At 44.8% G+C, this 18,216-nt stretch overlaps 1 protein-coding gene across 4 annotated transcripts in view; it reads right to left on the bottom strand.

Moving 5' to 3' along the window:
* Positions 1-18,216, bottom strand: part of LOC143816127 (multidrug and toxin extrusion protein 2-like) — a 372,861-nt gene that overhangs the window by 7,824 nt on the left and 346,821 nt on the right. For all 4 annotated transcript variants that reach the window (XM_077296137.1, XM_077296136.1, XM_077296138.1 and 1 more), the window contains 2 exons: positions 13,490-13,584; positions 5,740-5,797 (listed from right to left, as the gene is read on the bottom strand). In XM_077296137.1, coding sequence (XP_077152252.1) covers positions 5,740-5,797; positions 13,490-13,584 — 153 coding nt within the window. The remainder of the gene's footprint in view (positions 1-5,739; positions 5,798-13,489; positions 13,585-18,216) is intronic.

Below are 18,216 nucleotides of genomic sequence, written 5' to 3'. Positions count from 1 at the left end.
ATTAGTGTTGAGCGATACCGTCCGATACTTGAAAGTATCGGTATCGGATAGTATCGGCCGATACCCGAAAAGTATCGGATCTCGCCGATACCGATACCCGATACCAATACAAGTCAATGGGACTCAAGTATCGGAAGGTATCCCTTATGGTTCCCAGGGTCTGAAGGAGAGGAAACTCTCCTTCAGGCCCTGGGATCCATATGAATGTTTAAAATAAAGAATTAAAATAAAAAATATTGATATACTCACCTGTCCGGAGGCCCCTGCACCTTACCGCTGTTAACCGGCAGCTTCCGTTGCTTAAAATGAGAGCGTTTAGGGCCTTCCATGACGTCACGGCTTCTGATTGGTTGCGTGCCGCTCATGTGACCACCACGCGACCAATCACAAGCCGTGACGTCATTCTCAGGTCCTAAATTCCGAATTCTAGGAATTTAGGACCTGAGAATGACGTCACGGCTTGTGATTGGTCGCGTGGCGGTCACATGAGCGGCACGCGACCAATCAGAAGCCGTGACATCATGGAAGGTGCTGAACGCGCTCATTTTAAGCAAAGCAGGCTGCCGGTTACTACCAGGGCGCGTCAGAGGGTGAGTATATCCCTATTTTTTATTTTAATTCTTTATTTTTTTACATGGATATGGATCCCAGGGCCTGAAGGAGAGTTTCCTCTCCTTCAGACCCTGGGAACCATACACTGGGAACTTCCGATTCCGATTCCCGATACCACAAAAGTATCGGATCTCAGTATCGGAATTCCGATACCGCAAGTATCGGCCGATACCCGATACTTGCGGTATCGGAATGCTCAACACTAGTTTCCATATATTATATCTATCATATGTGTAACATCTATTCCATGTATGTTTGCTGTAATCTTATGACAGTCCATATATAGTTCTTTGGCACGTATTGTCGGGTCGTGTTGTCTAGCACTAATAGATGTGCAATATATATTTTTTCTACATGTGCAACATGGGGTTAGGTGTTTTGGTTATTTTAATTGGTTTTATATCCATGTCTGTGTCTTTGCTGTTCTAATAAAATTTGTATTTTTTGGTATTTTGTAGCAGGTATGCGCATTTATATGCATTGGTCTTTTTTTCTTTTGTTGTAGCTTTCATTTCCATGCTTTGTGGAGCATCCTGATTTGGAGTATCGCGTCTATAATTGCTGTGATAGTGGTGCACCCGGCTCTGTGCTTTTTCACATACCGGAGACACTGACACATGTAGACCCATTCAAATGAATGGGTCTGTGAACATGTCAGTGTGTCTCCACAGACCGTGTGTCTGTGTGCCCCACACGTAGACATGTCCGTTTTTTACTGTCAGAATGGGCAACAAAACGTTCCACACACGTGCACAAGGAGAACACAAATTGATGTCATCCATGTGACACGCATCAGCAGCGGGAAGAAGCGTTACAGTAAGCGGCAGGTGCTGAAGATGGCTCTCATCATTCTCCACTGCTCTGCCGGCGATAGGCGCGAGCAGAGGAGAATGATGATAATTATATTAAAGTCAGAGCGCTGACAGCAGGTGGGGGCTTTTGGAACTATTATTCCCATCATCCGACATCTGCAGCCGCTAATAACAGTGACAGTAGGTGCGGATAATCAGGGAATTCCTCACCCACTGCCTGAGATATAACGAAGTAAATGAATGAAAAACCCGGCGTGGGTTCCCCCTTATTTTCTTTAACCAACCAGGCAAAACTCACAGCTGGGGTCTGCAACCCTCAGTTGTCAATTTCAGCAAGGTTTATTATCAAGAATAGAGGGGTCCCCACGCTGTTTTTATAATTATTTAAATACATAATTAACAAACCCCGGTGTGGGGTCCCCCCGATTTTTGACAACCAGCCTCACTAAAGCTCACAGCTGGGGGCTGGTATTCTCAGGCTGGTAAGGGGCACAGGTCATCTTTTGACATTTGTTATTACTTGTTTACTGTAGGTTTTCTATGCATTGTTTTTATTCTAGGTTATATTTGACCATTTTTACTTTTTTCTTATATTATTATTATTTATTTATATAGCACCATTGATTCCATGGTGCTGTACATGAGAATGGGTTACATACAAGTTACAGATATCACTTACAGTAAACAAACTAACAATTACAGACTGGTACAGAGGGGCGAGGACCCTGCCCTTGCAGGCTTATATTCTACAGGATTATGGGGAAGGAGACAATAGGTGAGGGTTGCAGGAGCTCCGGTGCTGGTGAGGCAGTATCTCCGGTAGTGATGAGGAGGCAGTGGTGTCAGTGCAAGCTGTAGGCTTTCCTGAAGAGATGAGTTTTCAGGTTCCGTCTGAAGGATCCGAATGTGGTTGATAGTCGGAGGTGTTGGGGCAAATAATACCAGAGGATGGGGGATATTCTGGAGAAGTCTTGGAGGCGGTTGGATGAGGAGCGAATAAGTGTGGAGGAGAGAAGGAGGTCTTGGGAGGAACGGAGATTACATGAGGGAAGATATTGGGAGATTAGTTCAGAGATATATGGAGGAGACAGGTTATGGATGGCTTTGTAGGTCAGTCTTAGTAATTTGAACTGGATATGCTGAGGGAATGGGAGCCAGTGAAGAGATTTGCAGAAGGGGGAAGCGGAGGAGTAGTGAGGAGAGAGATGAATTAGTCGGGCAGAAGAGATAAGGATGGACTGGAGAGGTGCAAGGGTGTTACCAGGGAGGCCACAGAAAAGGATGTTGCAGTAGTCAAGGCGGGAGATGAGGAGGGCATGCACAAGCATTTTAGTAGATTGACGGTTGAGGAAAGGACGGATTCTGGAGATATTTTTGAGCTGGAGGCGACAGGAGGTGGATAGAGCTTGGATGTGTGGTTTGAAGGACAGGGCAGAGTCAAGGGTTACTCCGAGGCAGCGGACTTCTGGTATGGAGGAAAGCATGATGTTGTTAATTGCAATAGATAGGTCAGGTAAGGAAGATCTATGGGATGGAGGGAAGATGATGAGTTCAGATTTGTCCACATTGAGTTTGAGGAAGCGAGAGGAGAAGAAGGAAGATATAGCTGATAGACACTCTGGGATTCTGGACAGCAGCGAGATGACATCTGGGCCAGAAAGGTAGATCTGAGTGTCATCAGCATAAAGGTGGTACTTGAAACCATGAGACTTTATGAGTTGTCCCAGGCCAAGTGTATAGATTGAGAAGAGTAGGGGTCCTAGAACAGAGCCTTGGGGGACTCCAACAGAGAGAGGGTGGGATGAGGAGGTAGTGTGGGAGTGGGAGACACTGAATGTGCGGTTGGAAAGGTACAGAGGAGATCCAGGATAGGGCGAGGTCTTTGATGCCAAAGGAGGAGAGGATCTGTAGTAGGAGGCAGTGGTCAACTGTGTCCAAAGCAGAAGACAGGTCTAGAAGGAGGAGTACAGAGTACTGTCCGTTCGCTTTGGCTGTAAGTAGGTCGTTAGTGATTTTGGTCAGGGCTGTCTCAGTTGAGTGATGGGGGCGGAAACCAGATTGTAGATCGTCAAAGAGCAAGTTAGATGAGAGGTGGGAGGAAAGTTCAGTGTGGACGTGCTGCTCCATGAGTTTGGAAGCGAACGGGAGCAGCGATATTGGGCGATAGCTGGACATAGCAGTTGGATCGAGGGTTGGCTTTTTAAGGATAGGCGTGATTGTGGCATGTTTGAAAGCAGAAGGAAAGGTGCCAGAAGTTAGTGATAGGTTGAAGAGGTGGGTTAGGGATGGGATAAGTGTGGTGGTGAGGTTGGGGAGGAGGTGTGATGGGGTCGAGCGCACAGGTGGTGAGGTGCGATTTGGAGAGGAGACAATTAAGCCCCCTTCAGTGATGTTGGATAGGGAGGTTATGGGGTTTGGGCATTGGTCTGGTATACAAAGTGGTTGTGGTGGTTAAACAATGAAGACTTGCCTTGTCTGGTCGATCTTATTTTTAAAGTGTGTGGCAAAGTCCTCAGCAGAGATGAGGGAGGTTGGAGGGGGCAGTGAGGGGCGGAGGAGGGAGTTAAAGGTTTTGATTAACTGTTTGGGGTTGTAGGATAGGGAAGATATGAGGGTTGTGAAGTAGGCCTGTTTAGCAGAGGTGAGAGCAGATTTAAAAGCGAGTGTTGCCTGTTTGAATGCAGTGAAGTCATCTTTCGAGTGCATTTTCTTCCAACACCGCTCTGCAACTCCGGACACTTGCAGGAGCTTTTTAGAGGTGTTATTGTGCCAAGGTTGTCTATTGATACGTTGCACTCTGCCATGGAAGAGAGGGGCAACTGTGTCGATAGCTGATGCGAGAGTGGAATTGTAGAAAGCAGTGGCACTGTCTGTGTCATGGAGTGAGGATATGGATGCTAGTGGTAGGATAGAGTCAGAGTGTGCGAGGGTCTAGATGTGCAAGGTTTCTGCGGGGGTGCGTATGTTGCTGGACATGGGTGACCGGTTAGGAGAACAGGGATGAGAAAGTGAGCAGATGGTGGTCGGATAGAGGGAGAGGGGAGGTGGTGAAGTTAGATAGAGAGCAGAGACGGGTGAAGACAAGGTCTAGTGTATGTCCGTCTGTGTGGGTGGCTGCGGAGGACTATATTGGGTGTAATAGTACGCCGATGCCGGAATCCCCCTGTTTGGTCCCTGATCTATACAGCCGATATGTGCCTGCAACAGCAGCGGGTGGAATCGCGATTTCTGACAGTGGCATTTACCTCGCTTACTGGAAGCGCGTCACTAATCCCGCCCATCAGTGACCCCGTCACTATCAATATAAAAAAAAATGTGATCGCTAAATGGCGTAGCGAGAAAAAAATTCAAAATGTCAGAATTTTGGTCTCTGCTACATTGCAATAAAATGCAATAACGGGCAACGGTGGACACCAAAATGCTATCAATAAAAAACTTCACAAAAAATAAGCCCTAACCCAGACTCAGGTCACAAAAAAATATATTTTTTTTACCAAATTTGGGATTTTTTTAACCACTTAAATAAAAAAAGAACCTAGACATGTTCGGTGTCTATGAACTCGTAATGACCTGGAGAATTATATTGGCATATTAGTTTTAGCATGTAATGAACATGGTAAAAAAAACAAAAAAAAAACAACAACTGTGGAATATGTTAAAACCAATGGTGTTGTTTAAAAGTACAACTTATTTAGCAAAAAACAAGCCCTCACATGGCTATATTGACCAAAAAATAAAAAGCTATGGCTGTGGGAAAAAGGGGAGCAAAATGCCAAACTGCAAAAACGGAAATACCACTGGTCATGAAGGGCTTAAACATGTGTAGCTGTCTAATAGCTGTCTAATAGCTGTCAAATAGAAACATGTGACTGGAGATAGAAAATGTAACATTTTTATTGCAGTCTCTCACTTTTAGTGATTGGTGTGGTACAACAGGCAGTGAACTATCAGCACTCAATACACAGTAAACGCACAATATAACTTCATTTTTTTTCTAGTTGCCATACTTCCAATTAGACAACCACATATGTTTAGAACTGCATTTACCTGCAGATCAGGAATATGGCTGCAGGTAAATACCGATTGTTTTGCTGACAGATTTACTTCCAATGTAGCTTAAATTACGGTAAGATAATTTTTTTCATCCAAGTAGTTTAAGCCCCCACATAGAGTCACATAATCCAAGATCAATGCTCAGATCACCACTTACTGTATATTACAAAATTACCGCTCGATAAGTGATCTTTTACAAGACCCATATATTTAATTTATTACTGATATATTACTGATTTAATATGTAAATTATGGTTCTTACCATTTTCATTGCTGCTTTTTTCAGCTTTCTTTGATTGGACACCTGACCTAATTCTAGCCTAGCAAAAATGAAATTTGATTTTAGAAATTTATACACATCTGCAAATAAAATTACCTGAAAGAAAATGCATTTCTTTGTTGTGAAAGTGATTGACCAGTGTGCTCTTGGAGAGGACCTAGACAATAATCTTAAAAATGATGGGGACAGTCTTCACTCTTGTTTTAGTAACCTATAAATCATTTACAGTATGTACAGTACTGACCAAAAGTTTGGACACATCTGTTCATGCAATGGTTTTCCTTGTTCTTATTGGAATATAAGGTTTAACACATATTCAGGCTTGTTTTGCACGTATTTCGTGACTCCGTGTTTTAATAAGTTTTTTTTTTGTTTCTTTCAGTTTAAATCCACAATGTGCACATTACAATGAGAACAAGGAAAACCGTTTCATTAACAGATGTGTCCAAACTTGTGTCCGTTACTGTATACAAATTGCAATAAATGTATACTCCCCATAAAAATAAATGTTATTTTCAACCCTATGTTGAATCTAGCTGATCTAGAAATTAAAGAAATTCCCTGTCCCCATAACACTTATGATCTTTAGAATACAATAAGACAGATTGCACTACCAGGCACTGCCAATTGCATGGACATCCTAATGTGCCTACTCTCCCTCCAACCAAGTGGTCTTCATATACCAAGCCTCAAGCATTGCAACCTCCTTTATCATCCACTTTCTCTTTACGGACATCCCCACTAATATTATGGATGACTTCAGCATACCCATAGATATACATCAGTCAGCAGCCTCCAAGCTCTTAAGGTACCGTCACATTAACGCTGCAGCGATATAGACAACGATGCCGATCGCTGCAGCGTCGCTGTTTTGTCGTTGTGTGGTCGCTGGAGAGCTGTCACACAGACAGCTCTCCAGCGACCAACGATGCCGAAGTCCCCGGGTAACTAGGGTAAACATCGGGTTATTAAGCGCAGGGCCGCGCTTAGTAACCCGATGTTTACCCTGGTTACCAGTGTAAATGTAAAAAAACCCAAACACTACATACTTACATTCCGGTGTCTGTCGTGTCCTCCGGCGTCCGGTTCCCTGCACTGTCTAAGCGCCGGCCCTAAAGCAGAGCGGTGACGTCACCGCTGTGCTCTGCTTTACGGCCGGCCGGCGCTGACACAGTGCAGGGAAGCGGACGCCGGGGGACGCGACAGACACCGGAATGTAAGTATGTAGTGTTTGGTTTTTTTTACATTTACACTGGTAACCAGGGTAAACATCGGGTTACTAAGAGCGGCCCTGCGCTTAGTAACCCGATGTTTACCCTGGTTACAAGCAAACACATCGATTCCATGGTGCTGTACATGAGAAAGGGGTTACATACACCGTTATAGATATCGTTTACAGTAAACGGGATTACAGTGACAGACTGGTACAGAAGGGAGAGGACCCTGTCCTTGTGGACTTACATTCTATGGGATAGTGGGGAAGAGAAAGAAGGTAGGGGTGAGGTGGCGGCTCTGGCGGTGGTGAGGCGGCGGCTCTGGCGGTGGTGAGGCGGCGGCTCTGGCGGTGGTGAGGCGGCGGCTCTATTATAATATCTGATGTGTATCAGGTTATCTATAGAATGTTATGCTCATCAGCTTTGATTATATTGTGTCTTACATTTTTTAACGCTTTTTAATCTATATTTTCAATAAAAGTTATATTTTATTGCGTATACTGTTGCCTTGCACTTATGGTATTTCTTATAGATTTTCTTATATTAGAAAAGAGATTAGAATATGACAATAAACAGACAGACATTTAAGATTAAAATACTTTTGAGTTTCAGACAAGCCCTTTAATAATATTGCATATGCAGCGCCCCAGAGTCCTGGTCGTTGCAGTACTGTGGCTCCGCCACTATGGGGAGCCATGGTGCGTCCGATGGCACTGAAGGAGTTCATCTGATCAGGTATCACAGACACCAATAGATTTCACAGCTGGGCCTCCGGGGGGAGCTAAGGGTTCTATTCATTAGGCCACTCCCCACCATAGTGGGTAAACTGGGGGTCAGGCAGGAAGTTAGAGTAGAAAGCTGACTGGGTTGGAACCAGGCAACACCTTGTGGCAGAGGGTGTTGTAGGGGAAGATACAGTAGGGTCTCTGTCAGGGGTGGGATCCTGACAGAGGCTTGGCATTGAAAAGAACGTAACGGGTCCGCGCCAGCTCCGGGAAGCGGCGGGACCCAAGAAAGGACTAGAAGCGAGATAGATTGTGCTGAGTGAGAAACGAGATCAAGCAATAGGAGAATACCAGTAGGGGTCGTGCTGTAAGACCGGAGCAACATCCTACTGAGGCGCACTACCGGCGGCCGGAACGCCGAGGGAGTATTTCATTAGACAGCTTCAAGCAATACTCTAAACAGCGGCAGGACAGTCAGTCTCAGGCGGGCTGTCTCACCTAAATCACCTATGAAGTCTTAGGAGGCAATTGCGGGAGAGGGGCGTCTCTAGGGTCCCGGAAGAACTCCAGGCCTACCCGACAAACGGGTGCCGTTCTAACTGTAACATCAGGAAGGGACGGAAGATTAGCAGAAGATCAGTTAATCGAGTTGTGAGGGAACACGAGAAACAGACACAACGGTTGTGGGGTACTTTCCGTAAACATAGCAGGGAAGGACTACAACACATAGCGCTAAGAAGGAAGGCACCGATTTCCACCTGTGAAGTGAACTCTGGAGGTGCCATTGGACCGGCCGGACTTGCGCAGCCTGGTGAACCGTATTCTGGACTGAGGACTCAGAGATCTCCAGTAAAGAGGTAAAGAGACTGCAACCTGGTGTCCTCGTTATTTACCGCGACCTGCACCCCACAACTGCACCACCAACATCCACACCCTATCATTCACTGTGCGCCCCACGGCAGGGTCACGGGCCGGGGCCTAGCCGCCGTGACAACCCCAGAAGCAGAGACTCAGAGGCCCGGTACCGGGTACCCCTCGGCCCTGCGGCAGTGGGGGCGCTACAACTTGGCGTCACGAACAGGATCTACTTAAGCCTGAAGAATCGGGTCATGTGTGCCTTGGAACTGTAATTTGTTGTGCTTGGACTGTACTTTATTGCAAAGACTGTGTTGCGCCCTTTACCGCCAAAATCCGCCGCCATTGCAGCGCTGAAGAGAGAAGGGGCGTGAAGTAGGCGTAGATAAGCTGGAGAGCGCGAACAGCGATGACCGCCCAGTCTAAGTATTTCTGTGTCCTGAGGACGTGCCCGTCAACAGCCGAGGTCCGCCTCCTGATCCTGGTTGGAGGGTGGAGACCATGGGGACGGGGCCGCCCACTAAAGAGACCGCGGGAAGAAGACATTGGAGGAAATGCCAAGATGGCGACACCAGGAGCACCACGCGGGGCTGACCCGGTCCGGCCTGAGGCTGCGCAACCTGACATAGCCCCAGAAACGCCAACGCTGCGGGGTCTGACCCTCACAGGGTCACCGATGGGCCGACCCCCTCTGCCGCTGTCTGAGGAATGTGTGGCTGCAGCCGAGGCCCGACAGCTAGCCCGCAGGCTGGAGGCTGATGCCCGCGTGCTTACTCGGCTAGGCCAGCCCACGGAGATCCGTTTGTCCCCAGTGTCCCCTGCTCCTTCCCACCTGGCCGCGGCTGAAGGTACGCTACAGACGCCGGGCCTGAAGATCATGCCGGACGCCGAACATCTACGGCGTCTGATGGCAGCGTGGCGGAGCCGGCCCCAGCCTGCAGAGCAGATTGATTTAATTAGCGCTCCGGAGATCCCGCCATCACACTGGGGTGTAGTGGTGGCCTTTAACCCTCAGTGTGGAAGAGGAGTGATCCAGGAGATCGGGGAGCCGCTACAAGTCCGCGTAGACCGGGAGGAGGTGGAGCCCTGCAGCGGGAGATTCACTCGTGATCTGGAGCCAGGTGATGCCGTAACCTACACGAGGTGGAGGAGGGACGCTGGCGAGACGGGCTGGGTCGCCCGAGGCGTCCAGCGATGCATCGCCCTCCAGGCTGCTGCCGAAACACCGGAAGGTGATCCCAGGGGGAAAGCAGCAGAGCCCGGCCCCGCGGAACCTCGAGAAGCCCGGCCTCGCTGTGCCCCGGAGGAACGTGTGCGCCTGCCAACGAGAAGGGCCTCCCGGCGAGGGATTTTATCGCTGCTGGGACCGGAACCGCTTCCTGGCTCACCAGTGCGATCTGTTGGCCTGGTGAGGCCAGATCGGAGACCACCACAGTAAGATTCTACTGTACTTTCTTACTTGTAAAATAGTTACTGTTTTATTGCCTTTTATGATTGCTAAAACCCGTCCAGGGTAAATTCTTAAGGGGATCCTTCTATGGACCTGGGATCCCTTTTGTTTTTGGTTATTTTCTATTTTTCTACGTTACTTCAAAAACTGTGAAATCATGAACAGTGTATGATCCGAACTTCTTGTAAATAGTTTGCACCTTATTAAAGGCGCTCCCTACTGGTTTTATTTAAAGACTCTTTGCGAAGATACCGCACTGGAACCTTTGCTCAGCATGGACTGGTAGTCTGAGAAGACGAACTACCTCAGAAAGACTTGATCCCCTCTTAAAGGGGATGTTCATTTGCCGCATTTTGATAGTAATATTGCTTAAGACAAGTAGCAATAACGTTGATGAAGAGAAAAGTGATGATAATGTTGTACGAGAAAAGTTATATGTGTTTAATTAGTTAAATGTGAAGAAATACTGATGATGTGCTCTGAGAATTAAAAGGTGAAAGATAGAAGAAGGATGCAGTGGGCCCGTAGAGATAGATGTGGTGTCCAGCATGCAAGAAAGGAAGAAAGATAATGAGAAGGCTTAATGTTCGATAGAAAATGTTTAGATAATGTTGATAGATAGTTAGGATAGAAGGTAAACCCTGAGTCCTCATAGGAGTCATGTAGAGATGACTTAGTGCTCTTAAACTGAAAGTAATGTTATGTTCTATACTGCGTATAGTAGTTGAAAAGGCAGTAGGCCCTGGCTGAACGGGGCGGTCCTGTAACAGAAAGGAGAGGCAGTAGGTCTGGTGCCGATAGGACAGGCGGTCCTGCAGATTTAAAGAAGGCGAATGGGAGAGTTAAAATACCTTATAATGTGATTATAGGAAGGTCTTTAGTGGATTTAGAGTGTGAGTCCTTAAAGGCAATGTTAAATTATTGTTCAACAATTTTGTACTTAGTAGAATACCCGGTTGGGTAACAGGAGTTATTTATAGCCTGTAATTTATAATGTTAACCATGTTTGTAACGTTCAAGTGTCCTCACCTCCCATAAAGGGAAGCTCTGTTCAAGTATACTTATTATTATTTGCACTCAACAAAAATTGTATGTCTTTTTGCTAACCTGTATTGTTGTTTTCTTCCCAGTCCCGGAGTACTGTGTTTAACCAGGGGGGAGTGCAGCGCCCCAGAGTCCTGGTCGTTGCAGTACTGTGGCTCCGCCACTATGGGGAGCCATGGTGCGTCCGATGGCACTGAAGGAGTTCATCTGATCAGGTATCACAGACACCAATAGATTTCACAGCTGGGCCTCCGGGGGGAGCTAAGGGTTCTATTCATTAGGCCACTCCCCACCATAGTGGGTAAACTGGGGGTCAGGCAGGAAGTTAGAGTAGAAAGCTGACTGGGTTGGAACCAGGCAACACCTTGTGGCAGAGGGTGTTGTAGGGGAAGATACAGTAGGGTCTCTGTCAGGGGTGGGATCCTGACAGAGGCTTAGCATTGAAAAGAACGTAACGGGTCCGCGCCAGCTCCGGGAAGCGGCGGGACCCAAGAAAGGACTAGAAGCGAGATAGATTGTGCTGAGTGAGAAACGAGATCAAGCAATAGGAGAATACCAGTAGGGGTCGTGCTGTAAGACCGGAGCAACATCCTACTGAGGCGCACTACCGGCGGCCGGAACGCCGAGGGAGTATTTCATTAGACAGCTTCAAGCAATACTCTAAACAGCGGCAGGACAGTCAGTCTCAGGCGGGCTGTCTCACCTAAATCACCTATGAAGTCTTGGGAGGCAATTGCGGGAGAGGGGCGTCTCTAGGGTCCCGGAAGAACTCCAGGCCTACCCGACAAACGGGTGCCGTTCTAACTGTAACATCAGGAAGGGACGGAAGATTAGCAGAAGATCAGTTAATCGAGTTGTGAGGGAACACGAGAAACAGACACAACGGTTGTGGGGTACTTTCCGTAAGCATAGCAGGGAAGGACTACAACACATAGCGCTAAGAAGGAAGGCACCGATTTCCACCTGTGAAGTGAACTCTGGAGGTGCCATTGGACCGGCCGGACTTGCGCAGCCTGGTGAACCGTATTCTGGACTGAGGACTCAGAGATCTCCAGTAAAGAGGTAAAGAGACTGCAACCTGGTGTCCTCGTTATTTACCGCGACCTGCACCCCACAACTGCACCACCAACATCCACACCCTATCATTCACTGTGCGCCCCACGGCAGGGTCACGGGCCGGGGCCTAGCCGCCGTGACAACCCCAGAAGCAGAGACTCAGAGGCCCGGTACCGGGTACCCCTCGGCCCTGCGGCAGTGGGGGCGCTACACATACATATTAGTCCATAAATAACCTTAAATGTCAAGGTCACACTCCGTATATCTAATGTATATCATGTTATTTATATAAAATTATGCTCATATGCTTGCATTATCTTGGGTCTTACATTTTTTAACTCTTTTTTTTAAACTATATTTTCAATAAAAGTTTTATTCAGTATACTGTGTCCTTGCACTTATTTCTTATAGGTTTTCTTCTATCTCCATGTGTTAAATTGGCATACTTATCTTGTACTCATGATACACGTATACATTTATTTATGCTTTTCTAATACACTTTAATCAAAAAGTATCTATCGTTTCCTCACTACTCTTTCTAACTGATTTATGTTATTTTTCTTTAACTACTTCCTGTCTGATGACCCTTTCTTTGACAATCCCACTGCATCCTGGGATACTCAAATTAGTTGTCATCAAGGGACAGTTACTGCAACTTCTGCCCCTACCCAAAAAGGAAGCATCAGTGACGTCTGTTTCAGTGGCTGGGTTAGGCCATGCTCTACTGAGCATGCATCAGTTGTCAATTACGACGGATGTGCATTAAGATCTTGACACTGTGTGCACTATCTTTTTCAATGCACAGTGACAATGTGCTCTCTTGCTGGCTCTGATTAGAAGTGACAAGCCAGCAAGAGAGTGCATGGTCAATGCCCTTTGGAAGAAGAGACGGAGTGAGCAGAAACTAAAATCATCCCAGCAAGTGATGTCATTTGCGGGGGCGGCGTTGATCTCCGATTGCTTAATTTCTCCTTCCAATGTACACTGACCATGCATTCTCTTGCCACCTCATCACTTCTCATCAGAGCTGTCTCATTGCTATGTCATTACCACCTTTGCTGTTCCAACCCCCATCCTACTGTCTTTTTTACCAATACTTTGTAGCTCGTTCTCCCTTCTGTACAGTTTCTTTCACTGTTAGTTTACATTCATTGTATGTGCTTGTACTTTACATACAGTATGTAAACCCACTTCAACTTCTACAAAATCCTTGAATCAGTGGTACTTTAAGATATTAATAATATAAGTATTGATAGAGAGCATGGTGGCACCTTTCTACATCAATCAAACATTTATGGTGTATCCTAAGACTTGAATTATGTGAGTAATAATACTTGCAAAATAGGCAGCAAATAAGCAACTTTTTATTAATTCAACAACATAATTACCTCTTCACATGCCCGATTCCAATCCATAAGCAAAATGTAGGGCACATAGATGCAGGACTGCAAGACCACTGGACATAACAGCCCAGCCCATAAACCTTTAAAAATTAAATGTAAAACAGGTTTATGAGAAAGGCAATGTCAATATCTTTGAGGTTTGGATGGAAATTCATTCAACCTCTTACTGCACAGCATCATTTTAGTATGGAGAAAGAAATGAATACTTTTACCATCATGCCATGTAATTCTCAGATTCTCTATTCCCAGTAGAATTAATAATTCATAACGTGATGAAATTTGGGACCGAACAGCTAAACTTGATAGTTTTATAGCAGCCCTCCACACTTGGACTAAAAGTGAATATACAATTCTCAAGTACAGTCAAATTACATCCCATGGACTTCTCCGCCCAGATCAGTACTGTTTCTTCTGCTTGCAAGATTGGAGCCACAATGGCATGGGGAGAACAGTGTCAACTTAGGCTACTTTCACACATCAGGCTTTTTGTTTCAGGCACAATCCGGCAATTTTTGGAAAAACTTTTCAGTCCCAAGGTGGAAGGACACTTTAAAAAAACCTGTCATCATGTAAATGAAGTCCAATCTGCAGCCACCATGTTTTAGAACAGATGAAGCTGAGTAGATTGATATATAGTTTTGTGAGAAAACATTCAGGGTAACCTGTGGTTTTAATAATTTAAACCTTCTATCTTTGAGGGATTTTCGGTGCAGTGGGGGGTCCCATCAGTGACTATAACATTGAGCTGCATTTTCATTTTGACAGGTTCCCTTTACAGAAGAAATTCCTTTTGACATTAACACAGATAAAAAAGTTGAATGAATGTCATTTTCTAGTGATTTAATCTCTTTACGAACAGGATGTTTTGGACGTTAATGACCAGTGCACCTTTTCATTTTTTGTAATGCCACTAAAGTGCATCCACACGGGACATGAATTTAGCAGAAAACATTTCCTGCAGATTTTATTGCAACATGATATTATGGTGAATTTTCATTTTAGAAGTTTTTAATTAATTTTATTTCTCCCCCAAAATTAATCAGTTAAACAAATCACTGGTAACGATTAGTTAAAGCTAACAGACCATTAGATGACTGTCTGTAGATAGAGAGACATTCAGAGAAAACCAAGATTACATTTTCTCTCAATGTCTCCAAACCTCCTAAATAGGAAATCATTGCAGCATCTTTATTAAACTAAAGGTGCTCCCTAACAACCACCCTTTCAAAAACACAACATTTAATATAAGATCTGTGTTTATGGCATAAGAGACATGGAACTAATTCTATCAGTAGTTATAGGGAATCTTTTAGTAGGATCAACCCTCTTAAACCATCTAAATGGGCATGTAGGGCATAGAAAATTGAAGAAATGATACTTGCTATTTGCGATCTGAGGTCTTTTTGAAGAAAAATCCACGTTTTTCTTAATATGTAAATGTACAGTTAAGCTTTCTGAGTATGACACAGATGTCCCTGAGATTCTCCTTCCAGATATAATTTTAAATTAATGTGGGCATCACTGAAGACCTGTGCCTGAGTACAACGGACGCAGTATAGTAGAGTTAAGATTTGTCTCATTACAAGCACATCTACAGTTGTAGCTCTCTTATCACAGTGCTGTCAGCTACCAAACATCTACCTCCGTGCACGGACCCCGAACACGAACTTCTCCAGGAAGTCCATGTTACTGTTTGGGTTTGGCACCTTGAATATCATGTCAGAAGCCGTAAAAGAGTCGAAGTTAACTCCATACCTATTACCTCACCAGGGGAAGTGTGAAGAGCCTGGCAAAGTGTCAGAATTGGTGCATCTAATTGATGCCCCATTTCTGGCAAGGCTGCGGAGTGCTATTTTTAAGGTTGGAGAGGGCCAATATCTATGGGCCCCTTCCCAGTCTGAGAATACCAGCCCCCAACTGTCTGTTTTAGCTTGGCTGGTTGTCAAAAATGGGGGGGACTCCACTCCTTTTTTTGAAAAAAATGATTTATTTAAATAATAAAAAAAAAAGGCTTGGTACCCCTCTATTCTTGATAACCAGCCATGATAAAGCTGCCAGCTGGGGTTTGCAGCCCACAGCTGTTGGTTTTCCCTGTGCTGGTTATCAAAAAAAGATACCACACTTAATTTTTTGTAAAATTATTTATTTAAAGCACAGGTGCCGGCTGACGAATACTCTCATTAAACTCGCCTGCTCTCTCTGCTATCAGCGAGAGCAGATGTGGGATGATGAGAATAGTACTCTCATCAGCCAATGCCTGTAACTGATGGTAACCTTTTTTACCACAGGTCAGAGCTGCTGGCTCACACACTGTCATCTGACAGCGTGAGAACCACAGCTCTCTGACTGATAGTAATGATCTTACCGCCAAACAGAGCCGGTGTGTGCCGTGATGTCATGCAGATTACATCATGGCAAACAATGTATGTTCGGGACTCCCATTCATCTGAATGGGGTATGGGTTTGAGTTCGAGTATTGTTCTGGTACCCGAACCAAACTTTTTTTAAATGATCGATGGAACCCATGGGACACAAACATTCATGGTTTCACCCATCACTACTTAAGAAGTGTTAATTGTAATCATGCCCAGCTCTACAGCAAAGTTTATGGCACTATAAGAGGAGAATTGCAGCTGCAGAAGTGTTTGTAATGAGACAAAATTCAGTTCTACCGTATTCTCTTAATTGTAATCACACTGAACTCGTAGTACTGCAATGAGATTAGGAGTGCAGACTTCCATTCATTACATGTCTCAAACTGGTAACTCCCCCTTTAAGTTAAAATAAGCTTTGCGGGCAGATTCTCATGGAGATCTATGTTTGGCCCTTGTTTGGCCCCATAACTATGCAGTCTCTATTTACATCTTGGCTGCTTGGGGGCAGGTGCACCTCCTGGAGTGACAGTTCTGGTGAGCAGCTTCAATTAGTTACTACACAATAATGGTCTGTTAGGCCATGTGCACACGTTCAGTATTTTTCGCATTTTTTTCGCGGTTTTTCGCTATAAAAACATGATAAAAACGCAAAAAAAAGCTTACATATGCCTCCCATTATTTTCAGTGTATTCCGCATTTTTTGTGCACATGCTGCATTTTTTTCCGTGAAAAAATCGCATCGCGGAAAAAAAAGCAACATGTTCATTAAATTTGCGGAATTGCGGGGGTTCCGCACACCTAGGAATGCATTGATCTGCTTACTTTCCGTATGTGGCTGTGCACACCATGCGGGAAGTAAGCAGATCATGTGCGGTTGGTACCCAGGGTGGAGGAGAGGAGACTCTCCTCCACGGACTGGGCACCATATAATTGGTCAAAAAAAAAGAATTAAAATAAAAAGTAGTCATATACTCACCCTATGATGGCCCCGGAGTGTTCCCGCCTCTCAGCGGTGCATGCTCTCTCTTCCGTTCCTATAGATGGTGTGGTTCAGGACCTGCGATGACGTTGCTGTCTTGTGATTGGTCGCGTGACCGCTCATGTGACCGCTCACGTGACCGTGACGTCATCGAAGGTCCTGAACCACACCATCTATAGGAACGGACGCCGCTGAGGAGGTCGGCTGTCTGCAGAGGGTGAGTATAACCATTTTTTTTATTTTTTTTTATTATTTTTAACATGATATCTTTTTACTATTGATGCTGCATAAGCACCATCTATAGTAAAAAGTTGGTCACACTTGTCAAACAGTATGTTTGACAAGTGTGACCAACCTGTCAGTCAGTTTTCCAAGCAATGCTACAGATCGCTTGGAAAACTTTAGCATTCTGCAAGCTAATTACGCTTGCAAAATGCGAAAAAAATGCGAAAAAAACGCAAAAAAAATGCGGATTTCTTGCTGAAAATTTCCGATTTTCTTCAGGAAATTTCTGCAAGAAATCCTGACGTGTGCACATACCCTTATTGCTTGTTCTGAGTCACTATGTTTACATATAGATATAACAGGAACTGAATAAGCACAGAGAGAGTCATGATTGGATACTGTGGAAACTGCTGCTGTGTCAGGGATTATGATTATAAGCTAAGAGGGAGGATAAGGTAGGTTAGCAGCTAATGGATGTATAGAAATCAGTGGCCTGGAGAGAGGTGGCTGGTATGTTAGGAGTTTACTTCTGTCCTGGAATGTAACTACTGCACATGCTATGCCAGGGCCTGGGCAGGCTGTAGTGCCAAACTCCAAGGAATCCAACTGTACAATATAAAAGATAAATAATAACTTGAGAATACCCCTTTAAGAAAAATGTAGATTTCTCTGGAATAAGATATCAGATTGTAGATATTGAGGTATCAATTTATTTAACTTTGTATGTCTTGCATCCTGATAGTGATGGCTTAGTAGGGTTGATCCTACTAACAGATTCCAATATCATTGTTAGGTCATTCACCAGTTTGTCAGATCATTCTCCAGTTTTCACAATGTAAGATGCTAGAAGCATTTATTTTCAAAGGTTCTACTGTGTCTTGCAAAAATGTTGGTATTTTTCTTGTTTTGTTACAGCTTGAAATTAAAACTTATTTTTTGAGGGGATGTAGCACTTTATTTACACAACATGTCTATCATGTGGAAGGCGCAGAATATATTTTACTGTGACAAAAAAATAAGAAAAAACCCTAGAATTTTATTATGCATAAATATTCACCCCTGAAAATTAAAATTTGAGGAGCTAACTTTTGCAGTTACAGATGCAAGTCTTTTGTAGTACGTCTCTATTAGGC

The sequence above is a fragment of the Ranitomeya variabilis genome, chromosome 3, assembly GCF_051348905.1.
Source record: "Ranitomeya variabilis isolate aRanVar5 chromosome 3, aRanVar5.hap1, whole genome shotgun sequence".
Classification (NCBI taxonomy): domain Eukaryota; kingdom Metazoa; phylum Chordata; class Amphibia; order Anura; family Dendrobatidae; genus Ranitomeya; species Ranitomeya variabilis.
The sequence above is the reverse complement of the archived record's forward strand: the minus strand, read 5'-3'. Positions and strand labels throughout refer to the sequence as shown.